General features: G+C 37.3%; 1 protein-coding gene across 1 annotated transcript; it reads left to right on the forward strand.

Annotated features, from left to right (window-relative positions):
• The first annotated feature begins 1,971 nt into the window (after positions 1-1,971).
• On the forward strand, positions 1,972-22,469 carry actr10 (actin related protein 10). Its single transcript, XM_056480845.1, has 13 exons — positions 1,972-2,158; positions 5,086-5,158; positions 5,777-5,859; positions 6,350-6,458; positions 6,888-6,995; positions 7,110-7,177; positions 7,768-7,847; positions 9,215-9,250; positions 9,362-9,435; positions 18,053-18,126; positions 18,218-18,299; positions 19,449-19,650; positions 21,258-22,469. The coding sequence occupies exons 1-13, from the start codon at positions 2,082-2,084 to the stop codon at positions 21,437-21,439; spliced, it is 1,248 nt and encodes a 415-aa protein (XP_056336820.1). The 5' UTR covers positions 1,972-2,081; the 3' UTR covers positions 21,440-22,469.
• Positions 22,470-24,763: the final 2,294 nt, after the last annotated feature.

Below are 24,763 nucleotides of genomic sequence, written 5' to 3' on the forward strand. Positions count from 1 at the left end.
CTCTGGGTGCTCCGGTTTCCCCCACAGTCCAAACACGTGGTACAGGTGAATTGGGTTGGCTAAATTGTCCGTAGTGTATAAGTGTGAATGAGTATGTGTGGGTGGTTTCCAGTGATGGGTTGTGGCTGGAAGGGCATCCGCTGCGTAAAACATGTGCTGGATAAGTTGGCAGTTCATTATGTGTGGCAACCCCAGATTATTAAAGGGACTAAGCCGAAAAGAAAATGAATGAATAAATATAAAAGGGGTGTAAAAGTTTTCAAGAATTCAACTTCTGTTTCCACTAACTTCTGCAAACCACTGAGCCACCATGCCACCTCTTCTGTTATCAATTAGGTTTTATCAATATGCAAATTAATGGGAAAATAAACAATTATTGTCCTTCAATTGAAACTAAATTTACTAATGAATGCAAATGGACATTGTATTGGAGGAGTGAAGGAACTCAAGTTAAACACCTTGATAATACTGTCTTTTTTTCAGAATCAGGTAAATAATTGGGGTACAGTTCACATAATTAATTGTTCTCATAAATGTACAAACACTCAGGGCTGTATTTTTATTTCAAACAGTCAATGAGCTCCATTATATGGACTTTAAAAGTAGATGCTTTCTATAGACTGAGATGTTGCCAAAAGGTTTGTAATGTCCACTGATGTATCATCTACTGGTGTAGTGTGTGTGTATAAGTGTTGTAACATTAAAAACATGAACTAATTAACAATAAAATATTAAATAAATAAAGTATCAATAACAATGCATATGTCCACCCTGTCAGGGAAGGGTTTGTGACAGGGTGAACAATGACAGGGAGGACATTTTTGGCTAAAGATTCAAATTCAAGATTATTCAGGTTATACCAGCAGCTGGCAAAGTGTTTCCCTATAAAAGCTCTTTGTACCCAGTTTAAAAGCTATATTTTGGAGGATTAATATTTCACTATGGGAGGGTGGACATGTTAAGCTTGACAACATCCAGTTTCAAACACAATATGAGGAGAAATAGAAAACGTAAGTGTAGATAGGTACTGTGTGCACCCCAGACGTTTAACCTCCTCTGAAGAAATGAGCATGAGGATGCCAATGAGTACATCAGAGGGGGTCTTAAAGGGGCATTTACCACATGATGACAGGGTGGACAGCAAACTCAAGGACACAAGCAAAATGATGAATAATATTATGAAAACAAAATAAAAGGGATCAAAATGACTTATTTTATCAAATTACCTGTTAAAGACAGTAAAATCTTTTTCATTTGATCTATTTTACCAGCTTTTTAGTCTCGCTGAATTTGGCTGAGCAGTGTGTGGGACATGGCAAAATCACACCCATTCCCTGAAAGATTATGGCAAAAATGGACAAAAACACATTTTAAAACACTTATAACTCTACCTGCATGTGTGTAAAGATTTAACCAGTTATATTAAAACATTAGAATTTCATTATTTCACATTATGTTTATACAGAACTGATTCAATCTTGTGGGTCATTTATAGTGATAACGATCCTTTTATTTCCATAAATGTCAATCTACTCAATTAAAACCCATTTTAGCATCTTCAAACAAGAGCTGGAACTGTGAAACTCTGTTTAGTTATAATAAAGCTATAAAAAAACTTGCAGAATATTTACATGTACATTCATATTTAGCAATATTATATAAGTTATTGTTCATATAAATATATACAATCCACTCAGGCGCTGTGGTGTCCTCCGCTTACTGATCTGGGTTCAGTTTTAACAACCTAAATCCTCCGCTTTCTATAACCGTAAACGATGAAGAACTGATCTCAGATCAGCGGGGATGATGATCTCAGCAGAACTCGTTTCATGACATATAGAGCGCACATCAAAATAAAACACAACATTGCGATCATGTGAATTTAAAGAAACTGTTTCTGACGTACTGAAATGATTTATAACCGTTGCCGATATGACTGCTATTTTATTCAGGCAGACCTAGGGCAGCCGTTGTTTAGGACCCAGCCGTTCTCTAATGTTGTGATTGTCGGCGCTGTGTTTGCTCAGTGTTAATGACAATAATCTGCTTTTCTAGTGTTTCTCTTCATTTCTGCTGATAAGATGCCCTTGTTTGAAGGCCTGGGCAGCGGAGGAGAAAAGACGGCGGTGGTCATTGATTTAGGAGCGGCCTACACGAAGTAAGTGATGATTGACAGCTCACACACACACACACACACACACACACACACACACACACACACACGACGAGAATCCCTATCTTGATAAATTAATGTTGAATATCAATAAACCAGAAGATGAAGAGCATCTCTAACTCATTATTTTGATTATTAATCACGAACACGGAGCTTTCAGAAACACGCTGCAGGTCATTTACTGTGGTAAACGGAGAATATAAGTACTAATGATGATCTGAATATCATTAATAATACAGGGGTTCTGCCGAAATGCAAATTTAAGACCATTTACCAAGTGAAATGTCAGACATATACAGGGCTAAAGCATGCTAGTGATTATTTTTCTAAAGAGGAAAATATTATTAATTGTTCCGTCAAATGATGATAGCCACATGTGTTAAACAGTGTACCAAAGCTAGCAAACACTAGCTGTAAAGATAGTGTAAGTTACACTGTTTACAATGCTTTATTTGTTTGAAAAACTGTAATAAGTGCACAACAGTCTGTTCAGCTCAGTGTCCTCAGCAAATATAGTTGAATGTGTTTATACAAATGTTACTGTGAGGAAGCTAATTAAAGCATATTGCTAAATAAAGTTATAAATAGAGTTTTATTTAATTTATTTAGTTTTATTTTTATTAAGATAGGTTGTTGGTGTTTAGATGCGTGTTGAAATAGAGGTAAAGTTGGTTTTATATTGGGATATTCAGACATTCCCTTTAATAATATAATTTCAGGAAAGTATTGTTTGCAAATTCTAAATGGGGAAATCATATAAGCAGCCAATGACTATCAAAGTACAACATTGTTCGGTGAATTAGACAGTGTTAATGTTGTTTAAAAGTCATACCTGCATGCTAATTCCTATTGAATATTCAAAGTAACATGGTAAACAATATAGAGAGTGCTAAATGAAGGAATGTGCGAATATAAAACCAACTTTACCTCTATCGTGTTGAATAGTCATGAGTAGCATTGCATGGACATACAAAAAATTAAGACCTGATTAAATTGATTACCAAACATATTTGCTAGACTTTTAAAGGCCTAAACTTCAGTTTTTTATATATTTTTAATGACCCATCGGACACCCTGTAATATAGTAGGCATGGGCCTGCATAAGATTCTGATGGTATGATAACCTTGGATAAAAGTTTCACAGTATTGTTATTACTGCTCTAAAATATATTATTTTTAAATGTCTGGGTAAAAAAACAACTTTTTTTCCCTTTTGAACACAATTTATTTTATTTTGTGAAAGATTAAAAGTATTTTGGAGCAGTAAACATATCAGGCTGAATAATTTAAATGAATCATTCTGCTGTCTTCATTTATTTCAAAAACACTGATTTCTTTACTATTTAAAATGTCATCTTTGGATTTCTTTTCTGCTGGAGATACTGCTGTCCTTAAAAAAAGAAAAAGAAATGTAAATTAAAAAAATCTTACACATACCTTAGGAATGGTATTACAGAACATTGATGTGACATTTCCAAACCGCGGTATACCTTGAAAACGGTTCTCGTCCCATGCCTATAATATAGTAGTGTAATGCTATGCATAAGTCTTGCTTAAAGTTATTACAGAATAAAATGCTGAAATATAGGATGATTAGTGTAAAGGCTGTTCTCTCTTAAATGTGTTTCTCTCTACAAATTGCTAAAAATTCTAATATGTTACATGAAGAATTGTTGTGTTTTATATGTTAGCAAAATGTTGGAAATAATAAGAAAACATCATACTTCTTCAGAAAGGATGTATTTATTAATTTGAACTTTGTAACTATCACCATAATTCAGTGCTATTTACATTTCGTCACCTTGGAATTACAAGGTTGTATCTGTGTTCTGAATGATTTTGAGATATTGAGCTTCAAAGTTTATGCATTCCATATAGCAAACAATATGTGTGTAACTGTTTTCTAAATAAAAAGTTATAAAATGTAAACAACTTATAAAAAAACATCCCATAATTAGGCCCACACTGAATCTGCGCGCGCAGAATTACGCAGATTTCTGCAGATTTCTGCAGATTTTCAGCCGATCTTTGATTCTGTTTATTTACTTGAATAAATGTGGGTACATTTATATTTATTCAGTTTTTAAATACATTTTTACTAATATTTTTGACAAATATGAAAATATTAATCTGATTTATTTACAAAACAGTTTGTAAAGTAATATTTTCTGTCTTTTAAGTAGAGATATTATATAGAGACTTGGTTTGTTTACCAAATATAGTGGATCTAATTGTATTTGCATTGTAAACATTAAATAAAAGTTAAAAAGGTATTATTATTATTTTTATATGTTAAGATTTTAGTTATGACACTCCCAAAATAATTCCACATAAATCTGCAGATTTTTAACACAATTCTCTGCAGAAATGGCAAAAACTGTCCGCAGATTCCGTCTGGCCCTACTCATAATGTAAATAAGCTGTCATTTAATAAGAATATGGCAATAACTCAATTTTGACAATGTCAGAGAGAACCTTATAATTCTAAGGTGACGATTTGTCTAAACCTGAATATCTTGAATATTTTATCTAAGCATGACATTTTAATTTGTTGTTTAAACCTCATTTGTAAGTCTCTTTAGATAAAACCATCTGCTAAATAATTACATATACTATAAATATAAATATAAAGTGGAATGATGGTTAAAAACAAATGAAATCAAATTGACATTCAAAAAAGTTTTTAAAAAGCACAAATATGCTAATACAATTCTTTATTTTAGCTATATTATTAAAAGACCCTCTAAACATTAAAATAATATTTAATATTTTACTGTATTTTGGTTTTATTGACAACATTATGCATATTTAGGTCAGGATATGCTGTATTGTTAATAATCATGGCATGTCTAGTATTTAATTAAAAGAGTGCTGTTTTTCCACTGTGTGTGTCTGTGTGCGTGTGTGTGTAGATGTGGCTTTGCTGGAGAGACCGGACCAAGATTCATCATCCCCAGTGAGATTAAACATCCAGGATCTCAGGAGGTCAGTTTGGAGATAGATAGATAGACCAGGCCTGCACAGTATATGGTTTCAGCATGGATATCACATGTCTGAATCTGCAGTGTCCAGTATAATGTTAAAATAATAATCACTTTAAAATTACAGTATTTCTCTTCCCCTATTGTCAGATTATTCTGCTTGTTTTGAGGAGAAACTCTCTTCATTTTGACTCATTATTGCTTATAACAAACAACACTATATTTTCAGCTTGTGTAGAAAAGAGAAAGTGTGTGTGTGTGTGTGTGTGTGTGTGCCTATTGATTTAAGAGTTTGTAGATATTTGAACTAGAAACAAGACACAAACTCTGAGTAAGAGCAGCATTTCTTCAGTGTTATTTAACTTTTAATTGTAGGAAAAGGCAGAAAATCAGTCTAAAAGTGTTATTGGAGACGTGTCGAGTTAAAACACTCTTACACACTCGTCTATTAGCAGTGGACCCACCAGTGCAGTGTGTGTTTAGAGATAAAGATGTGTTGTGTCCAGTCTGATCAGCCTCTAGTTCTGCATTGTGTGTATGAGGCTGGTGTAGTGATGACGGTGTGTGTGTGTGTGTGTGTGTGTGTGTGTGTGTGTGTGTGTGTGTGTGTGTGTGTGTTCAGGTGGTGGCAGTGGTTCAGTTCAACATCAACACAGAGGAGCTCTACACCATCCTGAAGGAGTTCATCCACCTGCTGTACTTCAGGTGTGTGTGAGAGTGAGTGTGTGCATGTGTGTATGAGACTGTGCGTGTACGCGAGAGAGTGTGTGATATTTGTGTGTTTGCTGTCTGTGTGCAAGTGCTTGTCTGTGTATGTGCAAGTGTGCATGCATGCGAGTGTGTGTGCGCGTGTGTCTAAGCGCGCACAAAGTGTGTGAGTGTGTGTGTTTGTTGTATTTGTTTGACGTGTGTGTTTGCGAGTTTAAGTGTGCATGTGTGCGCATAGTGTGTGTGTGTGTGTGTGTGTGTGTGTGTGTGTGTGTGTGTGCATTGCTTGTGTCTACTGTCTATGTATGTGTGTTTGTGCACAGTGTTTTTGCGCATATTGGGTTTGTGCATGTCTATGTGTGCATATTTCTTGTGTGCATGAATGCCTGCCTGTGTCTTAGTGTGTGTGTGTGTGTGTGTGTGTGTGTGTGTGTGTGTGTGTGTGTGTGTTTTCTCTCTATGCTGCTGAACTCGTGCTCCTCCTCAGGCATCTGCTGGTGAACCCTCGAGACCGCCGCGTGGTTGTCATCGAGTCCATCCTCTGCCCTTCACACTACAGAGACACACTCTCCAGAGTCCTCTTCAGGCACTTCGAGGTCCACACACACACGCGCGCACACACACACACACACACACGCATATATCTCTAAAAATAAAGATGATAACGAAGATTTTCCCAGAAGTCTTATTTGTTTTATTTCAGCTAGAATAAAAGCAGTTTTTAATAGTTTTAAAGCCATTTTAAGGTCAATATTATTAGCCCCTTCAGCAATATTAGTGTTGGATTGTCTCCAGAATAAACCACTGTCATACAATGACTTGCCTAATTACCCTAACTTTACCCTAATTACCCTAGTGAAGCCTTTAAATGTGACTTTAAGCTGAATACTAGTGTCTTGAAGAATATCTAGTCTAATATTATTTACTGTCATCATGACAAAGAGAAAAGAAATCAGTTATTAGAGATGAGTTATTTATAATTTTGTGTGTGTGTGTGTGTGTGTGTGTGTGTGTGTGTGTTTCAGGTGCCGTCGGTGTTGTTTGCTCCCAGTCACCTGATGTCCATCATGACTCTGGGTCTGCAGTCTGCTCTGGTCATGGATTGTGGATACACAGAGACGCTGGTTTTGCCTGAATCCTTTCACTGCAGCCTGTGTGTGTTTCTGAAGTGTGTGTGTGTGTGTTTGTGTTCTGGTGTTGTGTTTCTATCTCTCAGCATTGAAGAGTCTTTAACAGAGTTCACCCAGATCTATGAAGGCATCCCCATCCTGTCTGCTTGGGAAGCTCTGCCCATGGGAGGAAAAGCCATTCATAAGTGAGTCCTGTGTGTGTGTGTGTGTGTGTGTGTGTGTGTGTGTGTGTGTGTGTGGGTGTGAGAGAGAGAGTGTGTGTCTGCTTTTAAGTGTGCTGTTTTGTTGTGCATGTGTGTGCCTCCTTTTTAAGTATATTGTTGTGTGTGCCTTCTTTTAAATGTGTGTGTTTCTCTTTTTAAGAGTGTTGTTGTGTGTGTCGTGAGCCTTTTTAAATGTGCTGTTGTTGATGCACAGACAGCTAGACAGTCATGTCATTACAGTCATGCATGTCTGTGCGTGCGTTGTGCATGCGTTGTGCGTGTGTGTGTACACCTTTTAAGTGTGTTGTTGTTTTTGTGCGTGTTTCTCTCCTTTTAAGAGTGTTTGTGTGTGTTCTTTGTGTTGTTGAGTCATTGGGAGCTCCACAGTGTGTGTTTGTGCCTCCTTTTTTAACTGTGTTGTTGTAGTGTGTATGTGTCTATGTACATGCCTTCCTCCTTTTAAGTGTGTTGTTGTTTTGTGCATGTGTATGTGTGTCTCTCCTTCTAATAGTGTTGTTGTTAGTGGTGTGTGTGTGTGTCCTTCTAATAGTGTTGTTGTTGTTGCTGCACAGGGAGCTGCAGAGTCTACTGAGTGAACAGTGCACAGTGGACACAGACTCCAGCACAGGCCTCCAGCTGCCCAGCGTCATCAGTAAGAGCACTGTACATCTGACCTACAACACCTTAACAACTACCTAGCAACTGACTAGAAAGGACCTAGAACCACTCAGGTTTTTCTTAGCAACCACCTAGAATACCCTAGCAACACCTTAACAACTACCTAGCAACTGACTAGAAAGACCATAGAACCACTCATGTTTACCTTAGCAACCACGTAGAATGCCCTAGTAACTGCATATTAACCACCTACAGTACCCTAGCAACAAACCGTAGTACCATATAAACCACCTAGAATACCCTAGCAACACCTTAACTACCTAGCAACTGACTAGAAAGACCATAGAACCACTCATGTTTACCTTAGCAACCATGTAGAATACCCTAGCAACTGCATATTAACCACCTACAGTACGCTAGCAACAAACTGGAGTACCATATAAACCAACTAGAATACCCTAGCAACACCCTAACAACTACCTAGCAACTGACTAAAAAAGACCCTAGAACCACCCATGTTTACCTTAGCAACCACCTAAAATACCCTAGCATCTGCATACCAACCACCTACAGTACCCTAGCAACAAATCAAAGTACCATTTAAACCACCTAGATTACCCTAGAAACACCTTAACAACTACCTAGCAACTGACTAGAAAGACCATAGAACCACTCATGTTTACCTTAGCAACCACGTAGAATACCCTAGCAACTGCATATTAACCACCTACAGTACCCTAGCAACAAACCGTAGTACCATATATATACCACCTAGAATACCTTAGCAACACCTTAACAACTACCTAGCAATTGACTAGAAAGACCCTAGGACCACCCAGCTTTATCTAAGCAACCACCTAGAATACCCTAGCAACTGCATATCAACCACCTACAGTACGCTAGCAACAAATCATTGTACTATATAAACCACCTAGAATACCCTAGCAACATCTTAACAATTACCTAGCAACTGACTAGAAAGACCCTAGATCCACCCAGGTTTATCTTAGCAACCACCTAGAATACCCTAGCAACTGCACAGCAACCACATCGAATACCTTAGCAATGGCTTGACCACTACCTAGCAACTGACTAGAAAGACCCAGAACCACCAAGGATTATCTTAGCACCAAACCAGAGTATCCTAGAAACCACCTAAATAACCTTCCCAACACTTTAACAACTGCCTAGCAACCACCTAGAATACCCTAGCAACTGTATAGAAACCACCCAGAATACCCAAGGAACTGCATACCAACCACCCTAGCAACAAACCAGAGTATCCTAGAAACCACCCAGATTACACTAGCTGCAGCCTAGCAACCACCCATTGTAACCTAGCAACTATAAAGCTATCACACACAGGCCGGTCTAATATAGGTTTGGTCTGTTGTTTCACAGGCAATATTCCAGAGGATGTGGTGGAGGATATTAAAGGTACGTCATGTAGAGAGGAGAGACGCCTCGTCTGTCGACTCAACTGACCTGCACACACTCTTCTTGACTTTACCTGCATTTCTTTCTGTGTGTGCGTGTGCGTGTTTTCAGTGCGCACGTGTTTTGTCAGTGACCTGCAGAGAGGCTTGAAGATCCAAGAGGCCAAATTTAACACAGATGCTGAGGTCAGGAAACGCACTCAAAGATGCTGATTTGCATATTTATTCATTAAAAACTGTATTTGCTAGTGACATTATTAATATTTTTGAGTGACGCTATTGGGCATTTAATAGTATTTATTAGTGATGGTGTTTAATAGTACTTGCTAATGCTGTTAATAGCAAATATAACTAGATATTAAAGTTTGAGGACAAACTTTATGGTGGCTTAAAAAGCCGAGTCTGAATTAGCATGTTACTAGCATGAATTAGCAAGTAACTAGCATGATTCTAACATAAATTAGCATGTAACTAGCATGATTCTAGCATGAATTAGCATGTTACTAACATGTTTCTAGCATGAATTAGCATGTTACTAGCATGTTTCTAGCATGAATTAGCATGTTACTAGCATGTTTCTAGCATGAGTTAGCATGTTACTAGCATGTTTCTATCATGAATTAGCATGTTACTAGCATAATTGTAGCATGAATTAGCATGTTACTAGCATGTTTCTAGCATGAATTAGCATGTTACTAGCATGTTTCTAGCATGATTTAGCATGTTATTAGCATGATTCTAGCATGAATTAGCATGTTTCTAGCATGAATTAGCATGTTATTAGCATGATTCTAGCATGAATTAGCATGTTACTAGCATGATTCTAGCATGAATTAGCATGTTACTAGCATGATTCTAGCATGAATTAGCATGTTTCTAGCATGAATTAGCATGTTATTAGCATGATTCTAGCATGAATTAGCATGTTACTAGCATGATTCTAGCATGAATTAGCATGTTACTAGCATGATTCTAGCATGACTTAGCATGTTATTAGCATGATTCTAGCATGAATTAGCATGTTATTAGCATGATTCTAGCATGAATTAGCATGTTATTAGCATGATTCTAGCATGAATTAGCATGTTACTAGCATGATTCTAGCATGAATTAGCATGTTACTAGCATGATTCTAGCATGAATTAGCATGTTACTAGCATGATTCTAGCATGAATTAGCATGTTACTAGCATGATTCTAGCATGGATTAGCATGTAACTAGCATGATTCTAGCATGAATTAGCATGTTACTAGCATGTTTCTAGCATGAATTAGCATGTTATTAGCATGATTCTAGCATGAATTAGCATGTTACTAGCATGATTCTAGCATGAATTAGCATGTTACTAGCATGTTTCTAGCATGAATTAGCATGTTACTAGCATGTTTCTAGCATGAATTAGCATGTTACTAGCATGATTCTAGCATGAATTAGCATGTTACTAGCATGTTTCTAGCATGAATTAGCATGTTACTAGCATGTTTCTAGCATGAATTAGCATGTTATTAGCATGATTCTAGCATGTTACTACCATGTTTCTAGCATGAATTAGCATGTTAATAGCATGTTTCTAGCATGAATTAGCATGTTGTTAGCATTATTCTAGCATGAATTAGCATGTTTCTAGCATGAATTAGCATGTAACTAGCATGATTCTAGCATTAATTAGCATGTAACTAGCATGTTACTAGCATGATTCTAGCATGAGTCAGCTTGTTTCTAGCATGAATTAGCATGTTGTTAGCATGATTCTAGCATGAATTAGCATGTTACTAGCATGACTAGCATGTCACTATCGTGTTGCTAGCACCTTTCTAGCAAGATTAGCATGTCAGTAGGATGTTAAAACTGTTAGCGTGTGTTAGAATAGCTAGTCACAGTCTCTGGGACAGTTGCTAGGGTGCTGAAATTGGTTGCTAGGGAGTGGCTAGTAAGTTTAAAGGTAATCAGTGATTGGCTGCTGGCAAGACTGAGTTGAATGAGGCCAGACTCTAGTCTGTAGGACAGTCTGATGCAGAGTTATGAGCTCGCAAAGGTTGATCCAATGTTAAGTAAATGGGAGTCTTTTACAATGGAAGTCTATGGGACAGTTGCTAGGGTGCTGTAAGTGGTTGCTAGGGAGTGGCTAGTAAGTTAAAAAGTCATCAGTTATTGGCTGCTGGCTAGACTGAGTTAAATGAGTCCAGTTAGAAGTCTGTAGGACAGTCTGATGCAGAGTTATAAGCTCACAAAGTTTGACCCAATGTTAAGTCAATGGGACTTTTGGGTTTTTTCTGGGTCGTTTTTCGGAAAACCCAAGGTCGGATCAGTTAGAAAAGATATAGCAACCCGAGTCAGACCAGTTTGAAGGTTTGACGAAAGTTTGAAGTATGTAGCTTGAAAGGCCTCGGAGGAGATACACTTAGAAATTAGTCTCAGAAGAATAAGAAGAAGAAGAAGAAGAAGAAGAAGAAGAAGAATAACTAGATATTAAAGTTTGAGGACAAACTTTATGGTGGCTTGAAAAGCCGAGTCTGAATTAGCATGTTACTAGCATGAATTAGCAAGTAACTAGCATGATTCTAACATAAATTAGCATGTAACTAGCATGATTCTAGCATGAATTAGCATGTTATTAGCATGATTCTAGCATGAATTATCATGTTTCTAGCATGAATTAGCATGTTATTAGCATGATTCTAGCATGAATTAGCATGTTACTAGCATGATTCTAGCATGAATTAGCATGTTACTAGCATGATTCTAGCATGAATTAGCATGTTACTAGCATGTTTCTAGCACGAATTAGCATGTTACTAGCATGTTTCTAGCATGATTTAGCATGTTATTAGCATGATTCCAGCATGAATTAGCATGTTTCTAGCATGAATTAGCATGTTATTAGCATGATTCTAGCATGAATTAGCATGTTACTAGCATGATTCTAGCATGAATTAGCATGTTTCTAGCATGAATTAGCATGTTACTAGCATGATTCTAGCATGAATTAGCATGTTACTAGCATGATTCTAGCATGAATTAGCATGTTACTACCATGATTCTAGCATGGATTAGCATGTAACTAGCATGATTCTAGCATGAATTAGCATGTTATTAGCATGATTCTAGCATGAATTAGCATGTTACTAGCATGATTCTAGCATGAATTAGCATGTTACTAGCATGATTCTAGCATGAATTAGCATGTTACTAGCATGATTCTAGCATGGATTAGCATGTAACTAGCATGATTCTAGCATGCATTAGCATGAATTAGCATGTTTCTAGCATGAATTAGCATGTTACTAGCATGATTCTAGCATGAATTAGCATGTTACTAGCATGATTCTAGCATGAATTAGCATGTTACTAGCATGATTCTAGCATGAATTAGCATTTTACTAGTATGATTCTAGCATGAATTAGCATGTTACAAGCATGATTCTAGCATGGATTAGCATGTTACTATCATGTTTCTAGCATGAATTAGCATGTTACTAGCATGTTTCTAGCATGAATTAGCATGTTACTAGCATGTTTCTAGCATAAATTAGCATGTTTCTAGCATGAATTAGCATGTTACTAGCATGATTCTAGCATGAATTAGCATGTTACTAGCATGATTCTAGCATGAATTAGCATGTTATTAGCATGATTCTAGCATGAATTAGCATGTTACTAGCATGATTCTAGCATGTTACTAGCATGTTTCTAGCATGAATTAGCATGTTATTAACATGTTTCTAGCATGAATTAGCATGTTGTTAGCATGATTCTAGCATGAATTAGCATGTTTCTAGCATGAATTAGCATGTAACTAGCATGATTCTAGCATTAATTAGCATGTAACTAGCATGTTACTAGCATGATTCTAGCATGAGTCAGCTTGTTTCTAGCATGAATTAGCATGTTGTTAGCATGATTCTAGCATGAATTAGCATGTTACTAGCATGACTAGCATGTCACTATCGTGTTGCTAGCACCTTTCTAGCAAGATTAGCATGTCAGTAGGATGTTAAAACTGTTAGCGTGTGTTAGAATAGCTAGTCACAGTCTCTGGGACAGTTGCTAGGGTGCTGAAATTGGTTGCTAGGGAGTGGCTAGTAAGTTTAAAGGTAATCAGTGATTGGCTGCTGGCTACACTGAGTTGAATGAGGCCAGACTCTAGTCTGTAGGACAGTCTGATGCAGAGTTATGAGCTCACAAAGGTTGATCCAATGTTAAGTAAATGGGAGTCTTTTACAATGGAAGTCTATGGGACAGTTGCTAGGGTGCTGTAAGTGGTTGCTAGGGAGTGGCTAGTAAGTTAAAAAGTCATCAGTTATTGGCTGCTGGCTAGACTGAGTTAAATGAGTCCAGTTAGAAGTCTGTAGGACAGTCTGATGCAGAGTTATGAGCTCACAAAGTTTGACCCAATGTTAAGTCAATGGGACTTTTGGGTTTTTTCTGGGTCGTTTTTCGGAAAACCCAAGGTCGGATCAGTTAGAAAAGATATAGCAACCCGAGTCAGACCAGTTTGAAGGTTTGACGAAAGTTTGAAGTATGTAGCTTGAAAGGCCTAGGAGGAGATACACTTAGAAATTAGTCTCAGAAGAATAAGAAGAAGAAGAAGAAGAAGAAGAAGAAGAAGAAGAAGAAGAAGAAGTTTAAGATAGATAACAGTATGCTGGCTTTTCAAGCCACCATAATAATAAGTTTAAGATAGATAACAGTATGCTGGCTTTTCAAGCCACCATAATTATAGTATTTGTTAGTGAGGGTATTTTAATAATATTCATTAGTGTCAGTGTTTACTAACGACAGCGTTTAGTAATATCTGCTAGTGACCATATTAAATGGTTTTTGCCAGTTACAGTATTTTAAAAGAAATATTATTAAATATTGTCACTATTAAATACGTAAGATTGTGGTACCATCAATACTAGGAATGCACTGATATGGATTTTTGGGCCGATATCGAAAACCGATAACTCTTCAGATTTGAAGGCCGATAACCGATATATATATATATATATATGCTGATAATTATAAATATTTCTAAATGTTATATTTTTATACAGTGAACAACTGATTTTATTTTAAAAATTTCATAAAAGTTTGAACTGATCTTATGAACTGAATAGCAAAAAAAGCAATAGTTTCAGAATTTAAAAGAGTATAGACCGATATTCACATAAATCATCATGCCAAAAATACATGATTTCCTATTCTTCATATAGCAGATTAATATAGCAACTTGACTGTTGCATAAAATAATAGGTAAAATAACAAAATGGAATTTAATAAATTTATTACATTTATCAGAATTTAATACATATATTTTAAATAAAACTAAAATGAAAGAACTAAGAACTGAAACCAGCTCAGATGTTGTTGTTGTTGTTGTTTTATTAATGTCAGGGTAACAATAAAAGCACATGTACATGAATTTTACAGAGAAGTAAAGTATCAAATAATCACAGACAAGAGAAAAAATAAACTAAAACAAACAACAAATAACATAAAATCATGTGTTAAAAAATGAAAAAGGAAAGTAAGTTAACAGTTCTAATAGCTTTAGGATTTTTAGAGGAAGCAAATAGTTCTAATGTACTGTTGAAGTTGCTTTTCGAAAACAAAACCAGGTGTACGTTGAGAGCATTTACAGCGGTGTATAGGGAATTTAGCAAGGATTAAAAGGAGATTAATAATGAAAAATCTGTACTTTTATCATCAGGAGTGTTGAAAAAACCCATCAGGATATCCTTAAAAGATAACAGGAATCCCGGTAGTATTTTGCGATGAATAACCTAAGATAGTTCAATCCAAAAGCATTGTGCATGAGGGAACCAGCTCAAATGTTCTTGAATTAAACGTGTTACAGTGATGTACATGTGAACTCATATGTAATGCCTGAAAATGCATTTCGAGAGGTGAAAAGCTAAATGCAAATTACTTTAGAAAATGAGGCATAAATTCATCCCATTTGGCGTAGAGTCTTTTGAACACATGTAGCTGCTGCTTGTCAATCAGACAATCCTTCTATGTTCGTTTCGTGCTGTTAATTGCGGGAAAAATTATAGATAAAAGGTTTATGATAAACCGCTGTGAGTTTGAAACGAACTGAAGACGCTGTGTGACGCGTGCACGCAAAGTAGAGTCAGATTTGCCTTCGGAGTCATATTTTGTTACAGCACCTGAGCATTGAGCACAGATGTCTTTATGACAAACACAGAGCATAATATAAAGACAGAATGTGGAGGTGAGTTGAGAACCCCTCAGCTGGCTTCATTGACTGGCACACTTCTCCCCCCTGCTGCTGTGAAGGTGTTACGTGTGACCGATATCACGTGCGCTTGTTGTAATCAATAAGAATATGCCAATCAAACTGAATACAATCTTACATTAACAACACATGGCAAGCAACGAATAACAAATAATCATATTAGATTACAAACAACCCAATGAGTTGTTTAGCAGTTGTGCATCGCTGCTATATCGCTATGATTTAAAGCAAAATGCACAATGACACTCTATCAAACATAATATATATATATATATATATATATATATATATATTGATAAGGAACATGGTTACTTACTGAGTTATTAACACACAGCAATACCACACAAGGAAAGGACGGACTTTGAGGGAATTAGCAACGTGAGGAAAGCTCCATTAGTGCACTGGACAAGTCTGAACAAGTTCCACCCACGCATGCGTGAGGCAGGCAGTTCTGTACAAATACGTAATCTATCGGCTTAAAGATATAGGTCTAATTTTGCCATCAAACTGATAACATTAAAAATATCATTTATCGGCCGATAACATTAAAAATAGCATTTATCGGCCGATAACGATAACATTAAAAATAGGATTTATCGGCCGATAACGATAACATTAAAAATAGCATTTATCGGCCAATACCGATAACATTAAAAATAACATTTATCGGCCAATACCGATAACATTAAAAATAACATTTATCGGCCAATACCGATAACATTAAAAATAACATTTATCGGCCAATAACGATAACATTAAAAATAACATTTATCGGCCAATACCGATAACATTAAAAATAACATTTATCGGCCAATACCGATAACATTAAAAATAACATTTATCGGCCAATAACGATAACATTAAAAATAACATTTATCGGCCAATACCGATAACATTAAAAATAACATTTATCGGCCAATACCGATAACATTAAAAATAACATTTATCGGCCAATAACGATAACATTAAAAATAACATTTATCGGCCAATACCGATAACATTAAAAATAACATTTATCGGCCAATACCGATAACATTAAAAATAACATTTATCGGCCAATACCGATAACATTAAAAATAGCATTTATCGGCCAATAACGATAACATTAAAAATAACATTTATCGGCCAATAACGATAACATTAAAAATAAGATTTATCGGCCAATAACGATAACATTAAAAAAAACATTTGTCGGCCGATAACATTAAAAATAGGATTTATCGGCCGATAACATTAAAAATAGCATTTATCGGCCGATAACATTAAAAATAGCATTTATCGGCCGATAACATTAAAAATAGCATTTATCGGCCAATACCGATAACATTAAAAATAACATTTATCGGTCAATACCGATAACATTAAAAATAACATTTATCGGCCAATACCGATAACATTAAAAATAGCATTTATCGGCCAATACCGATAACATTAAAAATAGCATTTATCGGCCAATAACGATAACATTAAAAATAACATTTATCGGCCAATAACGATAACATTAAAAATAACATTTATCGGCCAATACCGATAACATTAAAAATAACATTTATCGGCCAATACCGATAACATTAAAAATAACATTTATCGGCCAATAACGATAACATTAAAAATAACATTTATCGGCCAATACCGATAACATTAAAAATAACATTTATCGGCCAATACCGATAACATTAAAAATAACATTTATCGGCCAATACCGATAACATTAAAAATAACATTTATCGGCCAATACCGATAACATTAAAAATAGCATTTATCGGCCAATAACGATAACATTAAAAATAACATTTATCGGCCAATAACGATAACATTAAAAATAAGATTTATCGGCCAATAACGATAACATTAAAAAAAACATTTGTCGGCCGATAACATTAAAAATAGGATTTATCGGCCGATAACATTAAAAATAGCATTTATCGGCCGATAACATTAAAAATAGCATTTATCGGCCGATAACATTAAAAATAGCATTTATCGGCCAATACCGATAACATTAAAAATAACATTTATCGGTCAATACCGATAACATTAAAAATAACATTTATCGGCCAATACCGATAACATTAAAAATAGCATTTATCGGCCAATACCGATAACATTAAAAATAGCATTTATCGGCCAATAACGATAACATTAAAAATAACATTTATCGGCCAATAACGATAACATTAAAAATAACATTTATCGGCCAATACCGATAACATTAAAAATAACATTTGTCGGCCAATACCGATATGGCTGCTGATATATCGTGCATCCCTAATCAATACTACACATTAGTGATTGTATTTAATCTGTGAGTGATGGTAGGTAAAAGTATTTGCTAGTGACAGTATTTAATAATGTTGTAATAATAGTAGTTTCTGAATGTGACAGTATTTAATAACGTTTACTAATATTTGTAAGTGACCGTTTTTAATATTAGCTAGTGATATATTTTGAATAATAATATTTGCTAGTCACTGTATTTGCTAATATTGAATAATAATGCTGCTTCTGAAACTAGGAGTGGTTGTGTGTGTTGACGCTGTGCTGTGATTGGTCCTCCAGAGGCCGACTCCTCCCCCAGATGTGGATTATCCACTGGATGGACAGAAGATCCTGCATGTGAAGGGCTTCATTAGGTGAAGAGCTCAGACCTTTATACTGTCATGACTGAGACACGCGCTGTCTCCACTGTGTTTGTTTATAATCAGACCTCACTCTGTTTTACAGAGACTCTGTGGCTGAGATGCTGTTTGAGCAGGATAATGAGGAGAAATCCATCGCCACACTGCTGCTGGACACACTAGTGAAGGTGAAAACACATCTCACACACTCACTGTAAACACAGCCTCGCAGCTAAAGAGATGCTCGTTAACTCAGATTTCTAATCACATGGGAGCAGCTCACTGCATTTAGGCATGTAGACATGGTCAAGAGGATCTGCTGCAGGTCAAAGCGAGCATCAGAATGGGGAAGAAAGGGGATTTAAGAGACTTTGAACGTGGCATGGTTGTTGCTGCCAGACGGGCTGCTCTGAGTATTTCAGAAACTGCTGATCTACTGGGATTTTCACGCACAACCATCTCTAGGGTTTACAGAGAATGGTCCGACAAAGAGGAAATATCCAGTGAGCGGCAGTTCTGTGGGCGCAAATGCCTTGTTGATGCCAGAGGTCAGAGGAGAATGGCCAGACTGGTTCCAGCTGATAGAAAGGCAACAGTAACTCAAATAAGCACTCGTTACAACCGAGGTCTGCAGAAGAGCATCTCTGAACACACAACACGTCCAACCTTGAGGCGGATGGGCTCCAGCAGCAGAAGACCACACCTGGTGCCGCTCCTGTCAGCTAAGAACAGGAAACTGAGGCTACAATTCACACAGGCTCACCAAAACTGGACAATAGAAGATTGGAGAAACGTTGCCTGGTCTGATGAGTCTCCATTTCTGCTGCCACATTCGGATGCTCGGCTCACAATTTGGCCTCAACAACATGAAAGCATGGATCCATCCTGCCTTGTATCAGCGGTTCAGGCTGCTGCTGGTGGTGTAATGGTGTGGGGGAGATTTTCTAAGGGTCCATTAGTACCAATTGAGCATGGTGTCAACACCACAGCCTACCTGAGTATTGTTGCTGAGCATGTCCATCCCTTTATGAGCACAGTGTCTCCATCTTCTGATGGCTACTTCCAGCAGGATAACGCTCCATGTCATAAAGTGTGAATCATCTCAGACTGGTTTCTTGATCATGACAATGAGTTCACTGTACTCAAATAGCCTCCACAATCCCCAGAGCTGAATCCAATTGAGCACCTTTGTAACGCAATATAGTAATGCATTACTTTCAGATGTAACTTCCCCCAACACTATATTGAAGTCTTGGTTCTTGTGTTGTCTTGAATATATCCAGTGCTGCTGCTGATGTGGTATTAAATATAAATAAATGTGTATTTCCGCGTTTCAGTGCCCCATCGACACTCGAAAGGTTCTGTCGGAGAACTTGCTGATAATCGGGGGTACGGCGATGCTGCCGGGGTTCCTGCACCGCCTGCTGGCTGAGATCCGCTCGCTGGTGGAGAAACCCAAATACAGAGATGCTCTGGCCACCAAGAGCTTCCGCATCCACAGCCCGCCCGCCAAACCCAACTGCACCGCCTGGCTTGGAGGTGAGGATGATGATTACATTAATAATCAGGGTTTCCACAGGGTCTTAAAAATTCTAAAGTTTAAAAGTATAAATTTTAGGCCTTAAAAAGTCTTAAATTCACTGTTCTAGGTCTAAAATGTTTCTGCACAGGTCTTATTTTCTGATGTCCGTGTAATGCTACATCTAATGCTCATTTAAACTCTTTGTTGTTGCTTGGTTTTGGTGGTGTTGTAGTTCTTTATTTCACTAGTCCTAATATAATATGCAATTTTACAACTACACATGAGACCAGCATGCAATAGCCAATCAGCTTTCTGTTATTGAACTCGCGGTGGCGAATGTGACGTCATCGCTGTGTTTGCGGAGGTTCACTATGGCTGCGCGCGACATGATTTCGGCTGGCGGACTGCACAAAACTCGGGTGAACAGTTCGCACGGCGCCGCATTTGATTTGAGCTGATTATGAAACACTTTAAAGAGATTTTGTCTGAAACTGGTATGACTGTACTGACACCTTTATGATCCGTCCATGCGTGATCATAGGGAGGACCAGATGAACAATAATTCTTGCCTACAAATTGCAACAGCAGTGGGAAAGGAGGAAAGTTTTTGGAAAAGTTTGGAAAAACCTGAGGGATAAGTGTGTTAAAACAAAAAGAGATGCCATGCAAAAGTGGAGACGCAGGTGGTTATAATCTTACACTGATGTATACATCACAATTTAGAATTTAAAACAATTTAATATTTACAAAACTATAATTAAGGAACAAATAATTTCTTTGATAACTGGTTTACAGCAAACTGATGCCCTGTTTCTAGGCTTCATTAATGAGAATGGTCAGGAATGTTGGACCATTATTGCCTTTTTAGCTTAAAAGTAGAGGACAGAAACTAGCCAGACAGTGAAGTGTGAATTGTTGAGTGGGCAAAATAAAAAAAAAAACATCATTATTTTTGTGATATAGGTCTTAAATTTAATACTTAATAGTCTTAAAAGGTCTTAAAGTCTTAGATTTGACATTATGATATCTGCTGAAACACAGAGTAATAGACCGCTCGATCATTGTTAACGCTGCCCTGAAGTGCTGTGAAATGTGCATTTTTATTGGACGCTTGACGTAATCTCAGCTGTGACGAAAAGAGGGGTGGGACATGTAGTAGCTCCTCCCCCTTCTTAAAATCAGCCAACAGCATGCCATCTCTCAGCTCTGCCAGTGAGAGTGGTTGAATCAAGTGCATCAAATTTAAAGCAAATGAGAAGAAGGGGCGGGGCATGTCAGACACTAGAGAGCATTTGATTGGTCAGAAACTGAAGTATGAGAAGATGACAAAAAGTCATTGATCCATTTAGGCGGAAGAGACAAACTACAAACTGTAGATGTTTATGTCTTCTACATGTCAATTTTGTCTGTTTTGCAGCACACTAGCTTATAGATATGCTTGCATAACATCTAGAAAACTGACTGTAATTTCACAAAGACTTTAAATAAGTATCACATGCTCAACATTTTTATTTGATCAACTAACAAACATCTCAGTGCTCCTGACTTGTTTTCTCTCACTCTTTAAGTGCACTATATTCCTACTTTATCCTAATTGAGTTTGTCTTGTGTTTTCCTCATGCAGGAGCTATATTTGGAGCATTGCAGGACATTTTAGGCAGCCGCTCGGTGTCCAGAGATTACTATAACCAGACAGGCCGCATCCCGGACTGGTGCTGTCTGAGCTCTCCTCCACCCGACTCCATCTATGAGGCTGGAAAAACCCCTCCGCCACTCATGAAGAGGGCCTACTCCACTGAGAAATAGTTTGGACGCTTCACATGTGACCTGTAGACCTCGTCTGTCCGCTACAGCTCTCCTGTTTCCAGCAGATGATCAGTCCGCTATAGAGCTTTTCAGAAGCACTAAACATCCACAGCATGACCTTTATCAAGACTAAACCAGCCTCATTTATAGTTTAGGTCAGGAATCGACTGCTTTATTCTTATTTAAATGTCTGTATTCATTCTTACACAACATTAAAAAGCCACTTGGTCACAGTGTCAAATATTATATTTCAATTATATTTAAAGAAACGCTCTACCTTTTTTGCAAATATACTCATTTCACACCTCTCCTAAACTTAAATAGCTGAGTTTTATTCCATATCCAATCTTCAGCTCTGATGGGAGCAATTTTAGCTTAGCTTAGCATAAATCATTGAATTGGATTAGACCATTAGCATATTGCTAGTACACAGTGCTGTTACCTATCTGGAGACTATTTTCAGGCTCTGCATAATATCATTGCGCATGCTGCAGCCATTTTTTTTGAGCGACATGCTGATGGTCTAATCCGATTCAATAAATTATGCTAAAGGTGCTCCTGTCAGACCCAGAGATTGCCTGAATGGATGGCTGAACAGAAGCACTAGTAAAGCTTGACTCTTCTGTAGTTTCATCTGTACTAAGACTGACCGAAAATGAATATATATTTTCTAGGCTAATATTTATGAACTATATACTCTCATTCTGGCGTAATAATCAAGGAAGATATACCTAGTTAACTAGGTTAGTAACATTGCACTGCTTAAGCCATATTTTAAGCAAGTTGCTAATGGTCTAATCCGATTCAATTAATTATGCTAAGCTAAAAGTGCTCCTGCTAGATTCTGAGATCAGCTGAATAGATTCAAACATAATAAAACTTGCATGTTTAACTGTTAGGGAGCTTAAAATGAGCATATTTCCAAAAAAAGTGGAGTGTTTCTTTAACAAAAGCCAGACTTTAAAGTGCTGAGTATGTTGAAAGTGTTGGTGGTATTTATGAGGTTTGTGAAATAAACATTCCATAATCAGTCTCTGCTACTGGGGTTACTCTGTCATGTTTGTCCATGTTGAGTTCAATATTCATGAAGATTCTGTTATTAATAAGTCTCTCTTCCTCATGTTGTTTCAGTCTCTGAGGGCTTTGTTCATCTTGATAACTCAAATGAAGGTATTTTAGATGAAATGCTGGAGCTCTCTCATTCACCATAGACATGAAGGATTGTGAGATGTTAAGTCAAAAAACACTCCATGTGTCTTCAGTTGTCTACTGTAATCATACCAAGCTCCAACAACACTTGTTTTTCCTGGACTTAACATGTCAGCACCCCTGCTGTCTGTGGAGGGTGAGGGAGCTCTCACATTTCAACTAAAATATCTTCATCTGTGATTCTGAAGATGAATGAATCTCTCAGGGGGTTGGAATGACATGAGAGAGACTAATTGATGACAGAATGTTCACTTTTGAGTGAACTAACCCTTTGCAGATCCCCAATCAATGGGTTGCAACTGAGTGTCATGAAAGAGTTCCCACTAGGCCGAAGAATGCAAAATGACTCTATATGCAGTCCCACTTTAATGCTGGGTTCACACCTAATGAGGAGCACTGCATCACTTTTTATAGCTTATTGAAGCGATATTTTTCACCTAATGCTAATTTATCGATCGGGTTGAATTGTTGTACTGTCTCAGTAGATGTGATTGTGCCGAATTCTGCATGATTTTAACAAACATGCAGTTTGCATTGACGTTGTATGTAATCTACTTGTGCCAATACTTAATTCTTCTTTTGGTGTGACCCCATCATAAGATTCAGCTAATGCAGCATGAGTGGGGAAATGTATTTTATTGGTGAACTATGTTGGCTTGTTGTTGCATGCATGATATAGATGTAGTTTCAAATCAAACTCTTGTTCTAAATTGTAAATGCTACCGCTCATTCCCCCACTTTGAGACTAATACCAAGACTGGTCCATGCATTAATACTTCTGATTGCACACTCTTTTCTCAAAGCACTTTTAGGGTAAGGCGTTAAAGAGTAATAAGTGCAAAAGGACTTAAACGAAGAGCTTTTTTTTACTGACTCTGATGTCCTCTGCTGGTGGAATACTGGCAGTGCACCGAATCAGATCACCCAGAGTATATGGAAACAGACTCACTCCCTGTGGCAAAACTGAGAGGTCAAGGGTGTTTCCAAATCTGTTGCGTCTAGTAGAGGGTTTGTTTTGGTCATGATGTAGTCAGTTCTCTGTGTGTTAGGCCATACTGCTGATACTCAGATGTAAACAACAGCATGGATTGCAGATAATGGACTATAACTGGACTGTTTATGCTGTCTTAAACATGGAGAAAACGTGAAAGCTGCTCAGTCATACAGATAATGACTTTGTTAGCAGGAACGGTTGTGATATTTTGACAAACTGAATTTAATAGGTGGTAAAACACATGTATGAGCAGTATTCATGAAGATATTAATCTAATATTTACACTTAAACACATGAAAGTGAACTTAGCGGGCTTCCACACAGGTTTCTGCATCTTGTTTATGTACACTATGAACAGCAGCTATGCTAATTAATCTCCATTTCCACCTGGGAATACTCTTCCCGAGGCCCTCAGTCTATGCAGAGTCACTGATTCGATCCAAGACCAACGACGAGATGATCCCAAGGTTTCCATATCCTGGACCTGGCCGAATCCTGAGCAGCTACTGTGATGGTCATGGAAGAGTGGAGAACATGACGAGTCTTCGCTGAGGCCAGCTTCCAGCCTCCGCCACTGAGACTGCAGCTCTGCACAAGACGTTTGGCCAGCGGAGAAATTAAAATGGTCGTGCCCAACTGAGCCTGTTTTTTTTTCTTCACTTTCGCCAATTGGTGGGTTTTTTCCCTCTCCGCTGTCGCCACTGGCTTGCATGGTTCGGGATCTGTAGAGCTGCGCATCGTTGGATTTGCTCTTCAGTATTTGGACTCTCAGTAGTGATTATTAAACCACACTGAACTGAGCTCAACTGAACTGAACTTAAACACTACAAACTGAACTACACTGTTCCTATTTACTGTGACCTTTTATGTGAAGCTGCTTTAACACAATCTACATTGTATAAGCGCTATACAAATAAAGGGGAATTGAATTGAAAGTTGTCAGTAGTCTTGCTCTGGTAAACCTGCTTCAGTTTGGCCTGTTGTTCCTCTGTTTTATGTCTTTTCTGCATGATTTGATGTATATTTTGCAGTCTAAAATACTCTGATTATTACAGCCCAAAACATGACAATATCTGATCATTCTCAGCAGCAATAATCATCATAATAGGCAAGTTTTATTT

The sequence above is a fragment of the Danio aesculapii genome, chromosome 20 (genome assembly GCF_903798145.1).
Source record: "Danio aesculapii chromosome 20, fDanAes4.1, whole genome shotgun sequence".
Classification (NCBI taxonomy): Eukaryota; Metazoa; Chordata; class Actinopteri; order Cypriniformes; family Danionidae; genus Danio; species Danio aesculapii.